The 20,380-nt window shown below is 35.2% G+C and overlaps 2 protein-coding genes across 5 annotated transcripts in view; one reads left to right on the forward strand and one right to left on the reverse strand.

Moving 5' to 3' along the window:
- LOC118745996 overlaps window positions 1–20,380 on the reverse strand; it is a 39,607-nt gene that overhangs the window by 16,499 nt on the left and 2,728 nt on the right. The gene's annotated exons all lie outside the window — the stretch shown is intronic.
- On the forward strand, window positions 4,878–14,045 carry LOC118745997 (the record flags this gene model as incomplete). Of its 2 annotated transcripts, XM_036479712.1 has the most annotated exon segments (7): window positions 4,878–5,006; window positions 5,190–5,330; window positions 5,423–5,610; window positions 5,880–6,317; window positions 11,464–11,717; window positions 11,806–12,058; window positions 13,305–14,045. In XM_036479712.1, coding segments are annotated over 7 exon segments (2,093 nt in total), but the record flags the coding sequence as incomplete, so codon positions are not given.

Consider the following 20,380-nt stretch of genomic DNA (forward strand, 5'->3'; position numbering starts at 1 on the left):
GCTAGATTGGAAATACCCATATGCTGATAAAGTACAAGTTTTTTTTTTTTTTAATTCGGGCTTTAACAATCTTTACCAAAATCCGTTCCACGTATTCAAAAAAAAAATGAAATTCTGTAAAAAATTTACTCTTCCAGCCACTTTTGAAGAAAAACAGTCGAAAATTTCCCACTGTGAGCGGGAACAATTATTCAATCCCGATTTCGACCATTCCGACCTTCTATTTTATGTACGGGTCCCCTGGGAGAGGTCTGACAAATGATCACCTTCGATCAGTAGTTTTTTAGTTAATGTATATAATCATGAAGAAAAAAAATCGCCCAAATTTTTGTTTTAGTTGAATGCACTTTAGATCTAGGTGTGCGATATGATCTAGTATGTCATTGTCCTGCAGCATATTTTGTGTCTCAGGGGCGTAGCGGGGACAGGAGAACATTATGTGTTCCGTGTTTTCCCTTATTCCTATGCACCGCGAACAGTATGGGGAGTCATTATGCCGAAATCTGTTTCGATAACCACGATAAAGACCGTGGCCCGGTAGAAACTAGGTTAGCTAAAAACTACACTCTCCGTGAGACCTATTAAGCTTTTTTCAACGTTGGGGATGAGCTTGTGGGTCCACCTCCCTTCTTCTGAGACGTTCCATCGTTTATGCCAGATTACCATAGAACGACTCCTTTCTCCTGTAGCTGTTTTCTTTCGCGTTAGACCATCGTTTTTCTCGGTGATTATATTTTTTCTTTTCATCTCTTGTGCGAGAAAGTCTACTGGGACCAGTCCAGTGCACTTAAGCGATACATGGTTGTTAGTTTCTGTGCATAACATTTTACCTTCATTAATCGGAGCAGCATAAATAAAACTGAGCTAACCACCCTAAAGTAAAGGATTCTTCTGCTATGTTTAGGACCGCCGTTATTAGACATAATTCTAGACAGACATGCTTAAACATTCGAAGCCTTTTCGGAAAAATACTCAATGTGGGTCCTGAAATTTAGTCGATTATCAATCATAACAGCCAGATATTTAATTGCAGGCTTGGAAGTGAAGGATTCCGACCCTACGCTAAATCTTATCGTTTCTACGGCTTCCATGCTGCTTATTAGAACTGCCTCTGATTTCTAATCCGCGAGGCTTAAATTCCTATACGTTAGCCCCGTTTTTATACTCCTCATAGTCTCGCTAGCTTTACTCTCAATCTCCTGGATATGCTTCGCTACAACCACCACTGCAATATCATCTTCGCATTCAACTACCTTTGTAGTAGCGGTCCGAGAACAGATCCCTGAGGCACCCCCGCCGCGATGCTGTATTCCTTAGAGCCTCTATCGCTCCAGTACTTCAGCTTGCAGTGTGATATATAGCTCCTAATTATTCTTATGATATATCTTGGAGCTCCCATTTTAATGAGCGTTTCCATTATGCGCTGCCAGCCCAAAGTATTAAAGGCGTTCTTTACGTCCAGCGTTATTACCGCGCAGAACTCTTTTTTCCCTCCGCGCACCTTTTTCCTTCGATGGCCTCTTTGGTAGTCGACCACTGATTTAATTGCGTCTATGGGCGACCGGGAGCCCCTTGAAAAGTGAATTTGTTAATTCATTGAAATGAAGGAATCTACAGAAGCACTATTAATTGTATATCTACTTCTAGCGAAAATTTTGTAATTGGCGCAACCTTGATCAAAAGAGTCGCTTAAGCAAGCTTAGCTTATTATACTCAAGTGTAAATTAAGCGTAGGTCAGGAACAATTCCAGCTCGTCTTGTTATTTAATTGCAAAAGCTCGTAAAAAAATCGCATATAAAAAGAAATATTAAAACCTTAAAAAAAAACCGTTGAATTTTGTGAAACTTTTATTATCTTCCCATTGACTAAAATAAGAGTAAATAATAAATAATGGCTTCCGTTTCAGTTTCTAGAACACGGTACGACGATATAGAAGTGCGTACATACATATGTACATATTTTTTAATAAGCAAGCTTACTTTTGAAATGTGTGCTGTTATTTTAAGCATACATACTTACATCCATAAATACCACATTTATACGTACATATGTACATATGTATAAACATGTTTTAGCTTCAATTAACAAGAAAAGATTTTCAAGAGACTGTCATTGCTCAGCATCCTTGTATCCCTTAGATTTACCAACATAAGCTCGCAGCTACATGTGTACATACTTATGTATGTATACTTAACTGCTCTTCATAGATGAGTAGTACATTCATCACGTGTCACAATTTAAGAAAGCAAAAATTTTAATAAAATTAAATGTACTTATGCACATACATAGCATGTATTCATTATACAAAACAAAAATGTGTCAAAAAGGTCCTTAACTTCAGTCGCGGAAAAAATTACACACGTTGGAATCGCTATTTAACTCAAGGACTTTGACTTTTTCGTAAGCATAAGTATTTACATACATACATACATATTTATGCCGATAAATTGTGTACAAACGTACATACATATTTGGCACCACTAAACTCAACAACGTTTTATTTCTTTTGTATAATGCTGTAGAAAGATTGCCAAATGGCTTAAACGGGTTTTCAAGAAGTACAATATAAGTGTATCTACTTGCACTTTATACGAGCGTACAATTGCAATTTATGGCCGAGTGTTCTTTGGCTTAACACATCAGTTTTAGGCTCTGAGTTAAATACAAAAACTAAGTGACAAAAAGCGTTTTGTCGTCTTCTTTATTGCCGCTATAACAGGCTAAGTGATTTTGGCCTAATATACACTGCCGGCCAAAAATATTGGCACAGATGCTTTGTTACAATATATGCAACAATTTTTATTGTAATATTTTTCCGACAATTTTTTATACAAATTTGGTTCATTCCACAACAAAAAACATAAAAATATAACTTTTAAACTTTGTGCAAAACTAGCGAAAATTCAGCTAATTTTCATGCACATTTTCAACTTTTTTTAATACAATTTTTTAGAATTTTTTTCAGTATGCAGATTTGTAGCCCAATCCATTTTATTGTAACAAAATAGAAATTCTAAGTAGCTACGAATTTTTAGCAATTTTTTTCTCGCAGTCTCTTCCATACAAAAAAATTTTTCGAAAATACTTTATATGGAAAAAATGCAAACCACCTTCAACAAAAAAATTCTCAAATATTTCTAAAAAAAAAATTTTTAATTTAAAAAGTAATAAAATAAATAGTCAAATTTTGTCAATAAGTGCCGCAAAGCTGAAAGCTGGAGTGGTGATTATTATTTTCCAATGTAAATTAAGGGTTAAAACGTATTTAAAGGTTACGCAGAGGTATTTTCAGTCATTACGACGCTTAAGACGTCTTGTGAATATCCTAATTATTTTTACAATACTGTGTTATCTGTTGCACACTTCAAACACGGCACACACCCTGCAGAAAAAAATTATCAACTGATAAAAAATAACTAGCTTATAGTTAGCTTTTTGTGGGATTTCGATAAATACCTCACTTTTAACATAAAGTGAGTTGTAAAGTCATGCAGGAGACATGCAGAAGTTATCGGGAATTTGTTTTCTTTACAAGTTTATATTTAACAAATGTCTTACAAAAATACAATTTATTTCTGAACTTCTCACAAGCCTTTTCGAATTCAGGACAAATAAAATGAAGATCGAAATTTTATATTATTATTTTGGCGTTTTATCTGACGGAATTCTAATATGGGACTATGGACCTAGAGCAGAATATGTAAACAAATAAAGAAATAATCAGCCTTATTATGAGTTTCTTTTTCCCCCGAACCGTTTCGCTTCTCACTTTTGGTTTCCATGGTTTTACTATGGGCGAATGACAACCCAGTGGGAAAAGTAGTAATGCATTCCATGCGTGATACATAATCGAATGTATTTCTTATGAGTTTTACATCCAATTACTTTTTAATATGTAATCAGCATTCTAATGTATTCAAAATGTCCCAAAAATTTCATATTAAATCACATTAATTTCTCGATAGTAGGTAATACAAAATTGAATGCCCCAATTTTCTTAGGACATCGCCCTGGGGAAAAAAATGCATTTTCGATTGTGAAAAGGGTTGTTTTACTGATTATTTTTTCGATTACTATACATTACATTTTCCACTGGGAAATTTCGGGAATTTTTTTTTTTTTCGGGCGAAACTCAGGATAAGGCAGAATAAGTAATTTTAAATGAAATAAATAAATAATCATATAAACATTTAAAAAGTTGTGCCTTCTTATTGATATACATATTATGTCCAAAAGTAGTTAGTTACAAGTTAGTTGAAACCTTATGCAGAGAAAAACAGTTCTCGCTTTTCTGCGACCATCGCCCTTCGCGGCCGAAGGAAATAAGTAATACAAAGTTACAACAAGCAGACAGCTGGGTGGTTAAAGGTTAGCTACAAACTAGCCCCATTTCCAGCAGGGCATAAACATACTATTTAAAGTCTGCACACAAATACATGTACAGATTTTATTCGCAAAATCGCTTTTATATTCATATACCTACAAGTAAACACACATACAACTTCACACAAAATAATTTTCCAAGGCAATATAAATGTCCTTGTCCTTTTCCGTGAACCACTTCCGCTATGCATAGTTCTGTGCATACATGCATGTGGTTGTATGTGCATATACATACATATATATGTGTATGAATACGATGTTCTGCGGCCTTCGACTTTCTTCGATGTGCGTAAAAACGAGACCGTGGGAAGGAATAAGCCAGTTCTAGGCCATTTCCATGGTCAAATAAATACGATTGTGTTATGAGGCTTACTGTGATTTAATTGGGCATAGTAATGCGCTTTATATTTGTACATACTTAGATATATGTACATAAGTGTGTACAAGTATCTACTTGGGTATTATATGTCTGTATGCACTTATTACTTAATTATTATTATTTTTGTTTCTTTGCAGTTACTACATCAACTATTTTACAAAAGCAATGCAGCTGGAGGATCCACGTTCGCGTTATAAGCAATTGCAGAATGAACGCTGCTCCAACGAATCCATAGCTATGCAGGTAAAATAAAAGGTTGCATATATGTACATATGTATAAGAGTAGCTATATATTCCTTTATGTACAGTAGTTTGTATGTATGTATTACTCGATTTGATTTCACTATGCGCTTTATTTTGTAAATTATCCTCTTCGCCGCTACCGGTTCACCCTGTATACGTTTTTGTACATATTTATTTGTACAGCCAGTACAGCATGGCTCACCCTATCATGTGTATCCAAGCAACAATTTGCCTGCAGTGCGTGCTTTTCAGGCGGGCCCTGGCACAAACACAAGTTTGCATAATATGTCCTCCAGTCCTTTGCTGTCTTCTCGTGGGAATTTGGTGAGTTTCTAAACAACAGCTATGCACTTAACGTGTATTATTATATTTTATGATTAACATTTGTTAAAATATATACCTACTTTGCATTGCAGGAAATGTCGCCGTTGCCATTGCCACGCTCCTCTTTGACGCAAACTCCACGATTGGGCAATATGTCACGCCGTTCAACCATACAGGAGACTTCCTTTACAAATCCTATCGACACAGATGCGGTGGTAAATAAAATACAGAATATATTTCCAACCGCCAGCGAGGATCATATACGTCTGCTACTTAAAAAGTAAGTCCGTGGCGAATATTTTGAAAATCGCTAAAAAAAACAATGTTTCATTGTACTAATCACACTAATCTTTCGCTTTTACACGCTTACCGCCGCGTCGTTTGCAAAACTTTCTGTGCTGTTAACCTCCACTACCGCTATCACACTAAACTCACACACACATGCACTGTCTGTCTATAAATGTAAAAAAAAAATACTAACAATTTCCACTAAACGCTATTGTATTTTATTTTTACACTCACACAAATGCTAACACACACAATGCACAGGTATTACAATCGTGAAGCTGTCGTCATAAGCGCTTTGCAAGTGGAAAAGCATCCGGTTACCATGCCTGGCCCATATGTAACACCGCCTGCCCAACGCCATCTCTATCACAGCAATTCCGCTTTTCATATGACACCACCGGCACGTCGCCTGGATAAGGGCATAGCGGCACGCAACGTTGGGCCCTTTGCTGGTCTCAATGGTAGCGCTGGTGTTAGCTGTACTTCGCGCACAGCCAGTCCCATACCGGGTGGCGGTCGTTTTGGTAGTGTCACAAGCGTGCATGGTGGCGTTGGGGGCGGTTATGGGGGAGGTGGTGGTGGTGGTGGTTATATGGCTGCAGCTGCTGCCGCAGCTATGCCGTTCCATCAGGGTTCGCCACGTTTCGAACAATGGCGCAGTTCTCCGAAGCCGCACACGTCGCCAAAGATGAAATTAAGGTCCGACAATGAGTTTAGAATACCTACATATATAGTATTTCTATTAGAATAATTTGCTTTTATATGCATCAATGTTATGCGTTTTATTTTTAAAATTTCGGTTGCGCTTTTATGATTTTTTCATTTGCTGGATTTGGTACAAGAATCCAACGCTTATATTTTTTGTACTTCTATGCTTTTGACTTTTTTTCTTAACAGAGGTCGTCCCTCGGCAGGCAATGGCAAACCTCCGAGTGTATTTCTGCCATGAAAAACAGCTTCTCATAAAAATATAATCGCCGTTCGGAGTCGGCGTAAAACTGTAGGTCCCTGTGTGACAATATCAAGGCGCACGCCACAAGTCGGAGGAGAAGCTCGGCCAAACACTAACATATGTTTAAGCGCCAATCTATTATTATTATTATTATGCTTTTGACTATCCTTATTTTGGTAGCTTTTTCTTGCCATAGAGGCTGTTAGTAACTACTGTACTTAATATAATATAAGTAATATTTTTGGTCATATCCAATTTAGCTATTGGTATTTATGTGTGTAGTCGACTTATGCAAACCAGACAGGGCGTATGAGTGATCTGTCGCTTAAATTGGGAATCCACCCTAAGCTTTTCTGGCGTTAAGCGCTGTTCAGGGCTCGAATCGTCACATACGATACCGTATTACTCGTCACGTAAAAACACACTTTTCGTATTATCACATACGTGAACGTAACCCTATCCCATTCAGCTTTATAAGTCTGACGTATCACTTAATTTGCTTTCATATGGTTTTCGATCCATGAACGGATGTAACGATTCGAGCCCAGGCTTTCAGAGCTTTATTCAGCCTAAAGATTATGAAGTCTAAAAGTGTTCTAAAAAGCTTGGCGTGAAATTCTACGCTTGCCGATGTGAGAATGAGCACTTCCCCATCCCTTCAGGAAAAGTTTCCAACTGACAAGTTACAATGAAAGCGTTGATCTAAACAAAAGTGCACTTATTCTTTGGTTCCAAATCAGCTGACTGTTATCCCATCTGAAATTATTGTTCTTCCCTACTTGCTGTAAATGAAAAGTAAAGAGTATAGCGATTTTCGTTCGATACGTAGAGTTTATCCACTTTTCAGTTGCACGCTTTTGCACAAGAGATAGAACGCACTGATTCTGGCGAGCTTATAAGTAATCTAAAATTAAAAAGTGGTGCATCTATGCCTTTTTTGCATGTCAAACATCTAGAATTAAAAAATGAGATAACTTAAGTCCGTTCTAGGTAATGTTCTTAAAAAAAGCAAAAATTATGCTAAAAGTTATAAAATATGGCGCCAATCATTTTTAATTGCATTTCATTCACTATGAGTTACAAGTTATTGAGAACTAAGTACGGGTTATTGAGAGACGCATTTTTAAAAGGCATAAAAGATATCCGGCTTTTTATATATTTAGTATAGAAAGCTTGAAAGAGCCTTGCCCGCGGGCAAGCTGATGCCCACTACCGGTGTAGAGCTTGAACTGTTGGCATGCAGAAATGCGGCACGGATATTCTATCAGCAAATAAGATGGAAATCTGGTAACAGATGTCCAGTGTACACACACCAGAGATATGGAGTCCAGACCAATGTACAGAGACGAAGCTCATGTCCCTTCACTCAACCAAGTCGTAGAGAGAGCAGTAATAACGCCGCTTAAAAAAGGCGATGCTGCTGGAGCACTGCCGGCTGAGCTTTTCAAAGATGGCGCCGAAGATCGATGATACGGCCTGAAAGACTAAAGCCCTTTATAAGCCAATTGCCTGCACCTTATCAGTATAGCTTGACGTCAGGCAAATCGTCCAATAGTGGAAAAAATCTTAGATAAGAAAATCGACGCACACCATCGTTTTGTTGATTTTAGAGCAATGATGGGCAAAACGCTACTCGCGAGTAGCGTCTGCGTCGCAGCGCTTATACGTATACAGAAACGACGCAGCGAATTTCAATTCAGTCTGCTTTCAGTTTTCATGAGAGTGATACCACGCTTTGCCGTTGAATATTTTTATTCGTAATTTCAGCGCGTTGTTGCCACCTATATATGTAACAATGCCCAAAATGGCTGCGTATGAGTGCCAATTACAATTTTCGGTTCTAAGAAAAGACAATAATGCCCAATGCTTGTTATGTGGTAATACGACTACTTGGAATCGTTCTTTTAATATAAGGCGACATTATTTGTCATGGTAAAAAAGTCAAACTGCCGAACTGTGTAAACCAATTTAAAGTTTTTTGTAATGGGTTTTATGTATATATGTATGTACGATACGGCAATTTAATATATTTAGTATACTTTATTGAATACTGAGTTTTTTACAAAGTTTAGAAATTTTAAATTCGTGAATTTTGTTGTTGAATAAACTATCATTTTTTAAAACATTAGTTTAATGAAATTAAATTAAAAAACTTTTCATGCACGTACATATGTACTTATAAAAATTAATTTCATAATTCAATATTTGAAATTATTTCTTCATTATTTTTTTATTATATTTTATTATTTTCGGTTCATGTTCATAATACAAATTAAATATAAATTTGTAAGAGCGTTTTCTAACACGCGCAAAAAACGACGCACTTTTGTACAATATAGAAAAGTGGCAACTGTTACTCAGCGCGATTCACGAATACCATGACAAAATGAGACTGTATTGGTGTGCCCATCTATGTTTTAGAGTCACTTTTAACAGCATAAAGAGAAGCTACCTCTGCGGCGCCATACCTAAATTTAATACGACCATGTAGTCTGACACTGAGCACAACTTTTACCACTGTCTTAATTGAAAAGCACCTCTACAAACGATATTTTGGACAGTAGAACTCACTTCTTTGCGACTTCTGCAATCTTATATTGGAAGGCGTAATACGAGCGGCCATTCTAATTCACAGTGGCAACATACATACAAATCGTAGTTTAAGGTACAGAACCGCGTATCAAGAAAATGCAAAACCGCGTATCGCATTTCTGGCAAGTATATTTGAGGACGAATGGATAAGGCTTGAGCCAAGAGCTTCGGTGAGCAAATCCAATTTTTGGCAGCAAATGTCAGTTACGCGGTTTGGAGGAATGACGATACGCGGTTTTGTACTTTAAACGACGATATGTGTGTATACATATATATAAGAAAAGCATGATTCTACTGTATTAGATTAAAGTTAATGACAATTATTATTCAAAATGACATGGAAAATGCCATGAATCCAGGAAGTTTTTGACTTTACAACTTAGATCTACGCAATATAAACATCTTGACTTTTATTTAGACTTAATAGTTTAAAAATTTTGTTTATTTAAATTACTTTATTTTCCATTTCAACGTTTTATATTTTTATTTATTTTTAATTTTATTTTGTTTAATACTATTTATTTTATTTTAAACATTTTGTTATACTTAATTTTATTTCATTTTATTTTAGTAATTTTGTTAATATTTTTTGTTAAAATGTTTTTATTTCAATTTATTAGTTTTTTCCAACTTTTGATGTTTTTATTATATTTTTTATTTTATTTCATTTATCTTTTTTTATATTTTGTTTTATTTATATTTTTATATATATATATTTTTTACTATTTTTTTATCTTATTTAATGCTTTCTTATTTAATTTTTGTTTCATTGTATAGGTTTTTTATTTTGATTGAATATTTTCGTTTTTATTTATTTTTTATTTTATTGTTCTACTGATTTTTAATTTTTTTTAATTTTATATTAATTTTATTTAATTTAATTTAAGGCAATTCCATTTTGGCTGGTGGATCATTAAATTCCAGAATATCAGCAATTTAAAATTACGCCGGTCAACAAACATGTGTTTTCTTTGGGTTTCTGTTCTCTTGCTTAGATTCTAATTCCAAACATTAAAAAACACTTGAATTTTCATTTTTAGTTCTTAAAGTTTGCTCTTGTCTGATTAACGCCGATAAGTATAAGAAATCCGAAAAATATTCACTTTTAGACATTAATTTCTTGTTATTTTAAATTTATATGTTATTGTTTATCACAAATCTGAAATAAAAAAGACTCTGATATCCAGCAAAAACTTTTCTAATTTAAAGTTAAATTATAAAAAAAATATATAAAAATTAGTGAAGCAAACTTTGATCAAAAAATAATTTTTTCCCTTATTTTAGCGTAGGAGAAACTAAAATTTAACATGTGGAAGTCAGACTTAAAAAATTGTGTTGACTGGTGTTATAGCTTCATACATATCGTCGATGTTTTTGCAAAACGGCCCATCTTACGGCACTATGGCGGTATTTTCTCTAGCTATTATTTTACAAATGTGTTGTTTTAATAACGATTTAACGATTTTTATGCATAAATCTCGATGCCTGGAGTTCAGGGTTACCAATTCTCTTTTTTTTATCACAACGGCGATTTAGGCGGTTTTGCAAAAACATCGATGATATGTACATAGTATGTATGTATGTCCTCGGAGCCTATACAAGAGTGAAAGATCTTTTTAAAAATACCAAACATTTTCTTAATTCTTTGTAACACACCTTTGTGCACTCAAAGGCGAATTTTATCCAAAAAGCTTCATTTTGAAGCCTGATTTTTACTATACGCTTTCGTTTTCATAAAAATTTAGGCGTATATAATCTGCATAGCAATACTTAAAATTGTCGCTGGTGGAGCATGTCCTTGTGACTGATGTAAGTAAATACATACATATGTAGTAAAGCTTCCATTTACAAAAATTAGAGCTTCTATTATTTTTTTTTTTAATATTTTTCAACAGATTAATGAAAGGTAGGCATTTAGCAGAGGTTACTACTGAAATAGGCATAATTAAGGCATTATAAATGTATCTCATTTTCCACTTCAACATGGAATGACCCTCTAGTTTTATAATTTTAATAAAAAAAAATTGTTTTTCTTCACTTTATTATATGTATGTATGTACTGAGCCTTTACAAAAATGATAGCTTATTATAGCTTCTATTTATTTTTTTAGTATTTTTCAACAGATTAATGATTTATTTAATTTGATTTTATATTAGTTTTTCTATGTAATTAACATATTTTTTTACATGTTTTATTTTTGAGCAGAAAATTATTATTTTTTCGTATTCTCGCAACTTTAAATTCTGTTAATACTTGCCATCCACCAAAAATAAAACAGATTACGCTTTCCCTTTCCTCAGATACTTGAAAACTATTTTCCCCAAGGCAGATGAAATGGTTCTCTTGGATATACTCGCCAGCTCCGATAATAATGTACAAACAGCATCAGAGAAACTCATTTCCATGGGCTATACAAAACGTGATTTTATACCACCAAAAACCACACATCGCTTCGATGCAGAGCATGCACATGCTGGGGCGGTCAAAAAGCCTGGCGATGAGACGATTATACCACTGCGCCCGAAAGAGTACACGATCGAGGAGAAGGCAGCAAGTAAGTATTTTTTATACACCACTAAAAACTAATTTTTTTTTAGATGATATTTATTTAAAATTTATAACTCATATTTCCTGTTTTGCAGTACAAGCCCAACTGAAAGAGAAATACCCACAGACAGCTGATCGCATTATACTTATGGCTTTGGAGTCGGTTAACTACGCTGAGGATCGTGCTATACAAATTCTTCATATTGTGCAGGAGGAGGATGAGCTGGACGCCAGGAAACATGCCGCTGCTGCTATTGCGCTGACGTCAGCTGGCGGTGAAGCCGAAGTGCTTTTGGGTGCCAGTGGTATGCAAGGCACGTTGGCCGATAACAATGCAGCTGAGGATAAGTGAGTTCGATATATATTGTTTTTTTTTTGTTTTTTTTCTGATTTTGATTGGTGAGTGTTAATTTACATATGAGGAGAATATGTACCTCTGTTTTTTAATTTTTATGGATTGGTTTTTGGAGTGCGAAAAAGTGTTTTGAACTAATGCCCTCTCATCTTTCACAATAAATTTCCTGGTGTATGTTTTGTTTTCTTAATATATAGAATTCGAAGTTTTGCAATGAATTGGAAATGTATAAAAAAGAAAATTACTTACAAAAAAAAATGTTTAATTCATATAAATATTCGAAAAAATTATAGCCGATCCACAAGTTTTAACAATTTATTATATTGTTATTTAATCGTGGTTATTTTTTATAAAAATATAGTTAATTCTTTGACGAAACCCATGTAAATTCCGGTTTCAAACTTTGTGCGACATTAAAAAAAAATCGACAAACTTTCGTAAAAATTTCGAGATTTCTTAAAAAGATTTTGTAGCCCATTGAATTCAAGTAGAATAAAGTACAAGTTTCAAATGGCTAAACATTACCGTTAGTTTCCTTATAACGAATGAACACACTTTATATTTACATATTTATATAGAAGAAACGTCTTCGACAAAACAAAAAACTAAAACATCACCGGTAATTTTAAACCATTTAAAACTTGTACTTTATTCTACTAGTATTCAGTGGACTTTGCGTACTCAACATCTTTCTAAGACATCTAGTTAAAAAGCTCGGTATTTTAAAGAAAGTTTGTTGATTTTATTTAATATTGCACAGAGTTTAAAACTGGGATTTACACGGTTTTGTTAAAGAATGAACAGTATTTGCTATAAAATTAAAATAAGTAAAATTAAATAGCAAAAAAAATTAATACATATATTAAAAACTATTTAATATGTGGTGCGGCTACAATTTTTTCGCACTGTATGTATCTCAAAGATGTTATGAGGCTTTCAAACTAACTAAATTGCATTTATAATTCTTCTGGGTACATTAAACATTTCGGCAAGTGAAATTTATGCAAAATATTCATGATTTACATGCCTACATACATATTAAGATTAAAAGCAAAATTTGTTCACTTTCTCAAAGTTTTACGTTATTTATTTGTGAAAAATCCCATTTTACCTAATCTACGCTCGCTTTTTCGCTTTCATGTTTTTTTGTTTTTCTTTCCCAATCAATATCCATTTAATTTACGCTAATAAATCCAAAATTATTTTTCCCATCTAATAAATTCTTAACAAAATAAGCAGCATCATCACCGTTGTCCTCACAACATCGCCAAATACCTACAGCGACAACGTTAAAAGTCGCCATAATGCTTCTGCAAAAGATATTCCACATACAACCATATCATATTCATCACCATTAACATCATCAACAGCCACAACATCATCATCGTCATCGGCATCATCATCAGTACCACCGCTTTCATTAACTTCCAGCACCCTAAAATCCTCCACGAAAATCAATGCAATTCGCAACATTGGCAAAAAGGTAGCTTTTCCTTCCATTAATCTAACCACGCCCACTACGGCTACTACTCAGATAATACTCTCAAATTCGCCCACTTGCAATATTGAACACAACGAAGAGCAACTACCAGCAGCAACATTCGCCACAAGCGATGCTGTTGATCCATTGAAAAACTCATATACAAATATAAGTTCATCAGCCACACAATCGACTCCCTCCATTTCACCGTCCGAAGCACTCAAAGAGCTTAGCATATCACATGAACCAACAGCAGCATCAACATCGTTATCTGTGCTATCATCGCTGAGCACAGAGCCAGCAAAATATCAAACAATTACAACAAAGAGCATCCTGGCACGTTGCAATGCGTATGCCACTAGAATCAATGGATATCTGCATGGTACACCATGTAGCACCAAAACCTCGACTATAACTTCCGCTTCTACGCGTACTACCACGGCTTCTATTTTGGATAACTTGAAAGCGACACGCTTAAGCGAAAAAACCGACTCATTAAAGTACGCTGAGCTTAACTGTGAAGTGCTTGCAGAAACTATTGATCCTTTAGAACTAATTTTCTTATTACTCTGAAAATTTTTTATTATATTTTGAATGTATCTATGGTTTTCAAATATTTCATATTTTAATCTTGTCCTCGGCTAGAAATTTTAAATTTTGCATTTTTATTGCATTCTCGTGTGTTCGCATCTCGATTTATTTTTTTTTTTTTAATATTTTACTTCTAGTATATAGTATTTAGTTTTTGGCAGCTTACTTTTTAGTTAAATTTTTATGAAATATTTTTGATAAGTAATAGTTCATTTCGACCAAGCCTTAACCGCAGTTTATGCCTATTGGAAAAAGGATATTACCACTTGAAGAGGGTGATTGCGCATAGTCAGTACAAGCAAACGAGCGTGAAAAAGAAAAAAGTAAGAAAAAAACATGCCGATGTTAAAATTCTAAGCTAACCCCTGGTCGCTTAAATGCAGTTAGGCTTTGAGTGGAAATGGGCTATAAGAAACAACTTAAGTATTAAGTCCAAATATTTTAATTATTCAAATAAGTAGCTGTTAATTGAATTTATTTAAACTCAAAATATTTAATAACCTTTTAAGCACCTTTCTATGTTCAGTTTACGAATAGAGAACAACTTATTGGAGTCTTCAAAATATTTAAATTTGTCCCCAATCCTGGACAGTGGCAGAGAAAGTACTCGCCGCTTTAAATTTTATTTTCATCTAGGCAGTTGCTACTGAAGTCGGTTGTCAGAAAGCCATTTCTTCGTGCGTGTATTCTATTAGGCAATGTCCAGTGATGATTCCAACAACCATACTAAGTTCAGGCTGTTCCAGGGAATTGAAGGTGCTGTACTTATATGTTGGCTGTATAGACCAACTTCTGTTTGCCAGTACCAGGAAGTAGGTTTTAAGAATGAAGACGCATATCCGCTTCATATCTGACCCACTGTGGACGTGTCTTCGAACCCAAGTCATACTTGCAGGGTGCAGGCAGTTCGTTTAGAATTTGTATCTATGTACATACATATGTCAATATTCGATAGTTAAGTATTTCAGAGGAAGTGATGTAGTATTATATATCTTTAGCGTCTTGGTTGTCCGCGAATATGATTACTTCTGGCAGGTTAACATTAGCCCTGATTAACCACTGCGCGACTTCCTTAATACCTATCAAATAGGCTTGAATCACTTTGCAGGGATCGGGCAATCGAAAACAAGATTTAAGTTAAAGTTCCCGGGAATAAACACCACTTTGTACTCTCTGCTCCAGATTGGAGTCGTCGGTGTATATGATAGTAGAGTCTAACTCTTCTGTCTGGAAACTAGAATTTAGCAAGTCAGATGTCTAAAATTATTGAGCGACAAAACCTTGTGTCCCTGCACTTTGTCAGAACGTTTTATCTGACTGCATTGCTGCTTGACTATAGTCTACCGTGTAGGCTCCCAGGCCAAAACTGTAATAGTGCATACGTATGCACATTAGGGTGGTCCTTAAATGTAGGAAGCAAATTTTTATATCAGATTGGAGACGATTAAGGCGTGTCGCACAGAGGTCAAATTTCTCTATGGAGGGTTCACATTCCTCTATGGGGACTAAAAAAATTTAAATTATTATTTTTTTTATCTAATACCCACAATCGATACTACCATAGTCGATGAAATCACATATAAATTTGGGTCCCAATTAAAGTCGGAACAAATATTTATAATTTTTTGAGTCCATAGAGGACAAATGCCAGTTTCGATTCCGCATTTCAATTCCAGTTGGGTCTCCTGACTACGTTAATACGAGTATTTAATTAGTACGTCCGCCAGTATCACTGAAAGACTATTTAGCGAAGGAAATTGGAATGGAGATTTCTAAATATACTGTTGTTGCAAAAGCGTACAAATTCCCCACAGAGTTTTTTCGGGGATAATGCGGGAGTGACAGTCCTCGGCCAGATATAAATCTGCGTCGTTCCGGTTACGTAAACCCGACTGTCGTGGGAACGTTTGAATATACTCGTTTTGTTGTTGTAACAGCATGCAAATTCCCCTAAGTTTTTGGTTCTGTTTCGGTTACACACAGACCCAGTGGCTCAGTTTTTCGTTAGCATCTTTCGCTAATCATTCGGCGTAAGAATTTTCTTCTATATCCTTGCAGATTTTTTTCGACATATCAAACTTCAAAACTAAATATGAATAAAAAGTTAAATATAGAAATAAATAAATTATAAAAATAACGATAAAGCCAAAGGGACAGACATAGACATTGACAAATATAAAGTTTAATATAAATACAAAGTCAAAGAAAAAAATTATATAGATAAAGGTAGCGATAAAGATAAATATAAGATAATAAGTAAATTAAAAGATAGGTGTAGTGGCTGAGTGGTTAGCGATGCGTACCACCACTCCGTAGGACCTGGGTTCTCTCTTTTGAAGAATATTTACATAAAAATTTTTTTTTTCAAGCATTTGCCCCTTAGCAGGCAGTGGAAAACCTCATCAAAACTCATGGTACAATAAAAACAGGTAGAAGCCAAATTGACATCAAACCTACAAAAGTCAAAGTTTTCGGGAGAGTAAAAATAAAAATGAGCGTGTGTAAGGAAAAATAAAAAAATATATTTCACTGGTTGACGTTTTTAAGTATATTTGAAGTTTATTCTTATTTATTTATTTTCTTTAGTTAAAATTTGAAAAAACGTGTATGTTGTTTTCTGTTTTTGTTTTATGAGTTGCAGTGTTGTTGGAGGGACTTTTCGGCATAAGGGTCATAGGAACAGCACTTGGCTTCAAACGTGCCTTTCCTGTACCTCCCGGTGTATTTGTACTTCTTTAAAATGTTTAACGCACAGCAAGGCATTTCACTGCAGCTCTGCCCACAGCTGCTTTCGCAACGTTCCATACGCGAAGGACATTGAGGCACGTTAAAAAATTAGTGGTATCTGCCTTATATTTAACACCACATAAAACACAACGCTTCAGGTGTTGCATTTTTAACACATACACTAAGTATAAACCGCACAACACTACAAAAATTCAAATGCAAATTAAAATTTGTTATTAACGAACATTCAAAAAAAAACAACGATATGACATTCAAAGCGTAACGAAATATAGGAAATAAAATAAAATCAAGTTGAAGTTTAAAGGTTTGGTTCTCATGAGAGCAACGTCATTTTGGCTTCTACCTGTATTTATGTGCCTTGATCAAAACTATTCGCCGTTCGAAGGCGGCGCACAGTGGTACCGCTCTCGAAGGAAGGCGGTCATAGAGGTTTTGTGAGCGATGAATCCGCGGTTTTTTTGTCTAGTTGTTTTGGAAAAAATCCCTTTGATGAAAAAGTGCATAGAAAAGTGTTTTTTTAAATTTTTTATTTATGTAAAGTCAAATTACTACTAGATCATACAAACAATGCATACAAAGGTAACATAGTTTTAAGTGCATAATAAATCGAATACCTCTTTTGATAGCTCAGACCTGGATTTTCGCGGTAATTTTCGAAGGCTAGATATGTCGTTCGAATGGACACAGACGCTCCAGCTCTGAGAGAATTCAACTCGGAACCCGCTGGTGGTAGAAGAGGAAGAGGGAGGCCCGCACTACGATGGAAAGATCAGGTGGAGAAGGACTTGGCTTCATTTGGCGTTTCCAATTGGCTTCAGTTGGCACAGAGGAGAAACGACTGGCTTTGTTTGCTGAACTCGGCCAAAATCGCTTAGGCGGTGACAGCGCCAAAAAATAATAAGAAGAAGATATGTAGGATCAGGGTTAAGAAGTAATCTGTGCAAAAGGTCAGTATTGGTGAAAACACGGGAATTTGTTCTTGTGTTGAAACGTCGAAATTGCCTCTCTAGCTTATTCCATGATTCGGCAGCTTCTTTGGAGAGCTCATCAATTGGCAAGATTGCGAAATCAATCACCTCGGACCAATGGATTATGGACAGATGGTGGTAAATTATACGACGGATATGCCCCAACTAGGTTTTTCGCAACTTCAAATGCATAAATTTTAAATTTTTTAGTATCTATTTTATAACCCGACGACAGGCACTGCAGGATGCGGAAATACTTGTCAATAATAACCTTATCTGTTCCAGTAATTTCTGCTGAAATAACAGTTTCGGAAAACTTTTCGAGCGGTATTGCCGTCGTTGGTTGCGCCGCTTCCACCGCTTCGAGGCTTGTCCACAACCAAACCTAAACGATCCCTAAACTGCTGCTGCACGGTTTTCTTTCTTTGCGCTACAAGAGCCTTATCTTCGTCTGAGCTACATTGCCGTTTTTTTAATAAATTTTATAAGAAACGTGGATTAAATTATTGAAAAAACCGAATCCACGAATGAAGTGGCGACAAGCCAAACTCATATTTGGAGATGTCTACTGGTTTGCTTATAGATCGTTCAATGTCGTTCATCTCATTTGGTGTTGCTCCACAAATGTAACATCTATTGGTAGATAAATCGCTAAGAGCAGAACAAATTTTTCCGTCAACCGTTGATAGATGCAAAGAATGCTCCACAACTACTTCGCGATTATGGAAAAGTAACGAAGTCGGTTGTAACTTGTTAATTTTATCTTTAAAATAAGCTTCTTCTTGCACGGAAAGTTCTTTTGTTCCTTTGGCAAATTTTAACCGAATCGGTCTACAAAACCTAGTAGAGGATGGCCGGGGATTCTTCCAAACAGTAATAGGTGAATCTGACATGCTAGATTAATAAATTAATTTAAGGCCAACTCAAGATGTTACAAATAAGCTGCTGTCCTCAATTTTTGAATCCGAAATTTTTTGTTTATATTCCATGTGCCCGGTACTGCCATAAAAACCCCACTTACCAATTAAAACATAATCATTATTTGCATCAACACGATCTTTCACGCTCTTTTGGGATTCAAAAATTCGAGAAGTAGTGTGGTCTAACAAAGACTGTAAATTAGCAGAGCATTCTGTAACACATTCCTCTAATGGATAACATCGTTTCTTTGCTTCTAGCACTTTCTGATATGAGGGCAAAAAATTTGTAAATTTAAAGTAATGGTGTTTTGTCAATTTAGCCTCCGTAATTAGTGATACCATTTCGTCAGCGCTGAATTGTACAGAAGAGGGGCTTGATTGGGCGGAATCATTAATTATCGCAGTGACGGCAGAAGTATCGACCTTTGATAGTTGAGCTAATCTGCGGCGCTTAGATCTCTTACTGCAGTCAGCAAATGGTTTTCTATGCAATTGCTTGCTTGTAGAGGGCAAATCTTCATTACCAGTCTTTGCAAATGTAAAAAGAGTGCAATTTTCATTTTCATTTAACCAGTCGCAGTATTTGCTGATTAGTCTGGATCTTGATCTGTCAACTTGCGTCCAATATTTCAAAAACCTTCGGCAAAGGTAGAAAATGCAATTTTTCAAACTGTCAGTATTTACATTTTCGCCTGATGGCACAGATTGTGTCAGGACTTCAAAAACTTTCCGTTTCCTTTCTTCTTGGTTTTTGACGCTTTGATAGGAGAGCCATTTGTCCAATATAAACATTCGAGCAAATGAACATTTATAACTCGATCCTAAAATAATTTAAAAAAAATGGGCAATAGTGCCAATTAAAAAAATAAGTGAAACCTTGAAAATCTTTTTGAAATTGAGGGTTGTATAATCTTTATGCATTACCCCGAGGCAGCTAAACGCAGTTGGAAGGTTTTGATATTGAAACTAGAGATCTATGCAAACATTTTGGTACTAATATCATGCGTGCAATTTGGTGCAAAAGTAATTAAAAGCTTTGATAAATCGGAAAAGGCAATTTTTTTATATTTTCTGCCGCTTATTTAAAATTATATTTAAACTACTATTAAGACACTTTAAAGAAAAAAATCAAATACTTGGGCTATTCTACATACCTTCAGCTTTCAGCTCCATATCAAAAAAGTTCTGACAAGTAAATATTTTTGATCAAAATCTTCTCCGCGATTCACTTAAAATAATGCGTAGTTTTAGAAATAATAAGCACTTATGGAAAGTCTTCACTTTCGACGGTTGAGACGGAGCTTTAGCGTTAAAAAATTAATTTTTTTTTCTATTCCCAGTTAGAGTGGCTGTTAGTTAATAACACAGCCACACAAAAAAAAATTTGTGTTCTGACCCAAAGGTCTCACTATGTGTACGTTATGTTTTTGGGGTCGCTGAATCCGAATCCGAGGTCCATTTAACCCCATCAGTTCAGGGTTTTGATATAACCCCAGAAAACCAATATGGAGGACACCTTTTGGAAAAATTCATCGGATTCGCTTGAAACTCGTTACTCGGGGGTTTTCGGGGTCGCTAATTACGAATATGATATTATTTTTTCAAAAT

The sequence above is a fragment of the Rhagoletis pomonella genome, unplaced genomic scaffold (assembly GCF_013731165.1).
Source record: "Rhagoletis pomonella isolate Grant_MI unplaced genomic scaffold, Rhpom_1.0 Rhpom_scaffold_00010, whole genome shotgun sequence".
Lineage (NCBI taxonomy): Eukaryota > Metazoa > Arthropoda > Insecta > Diptera > Tephritidae > Rhagoletis > Rhagoletis pomonella.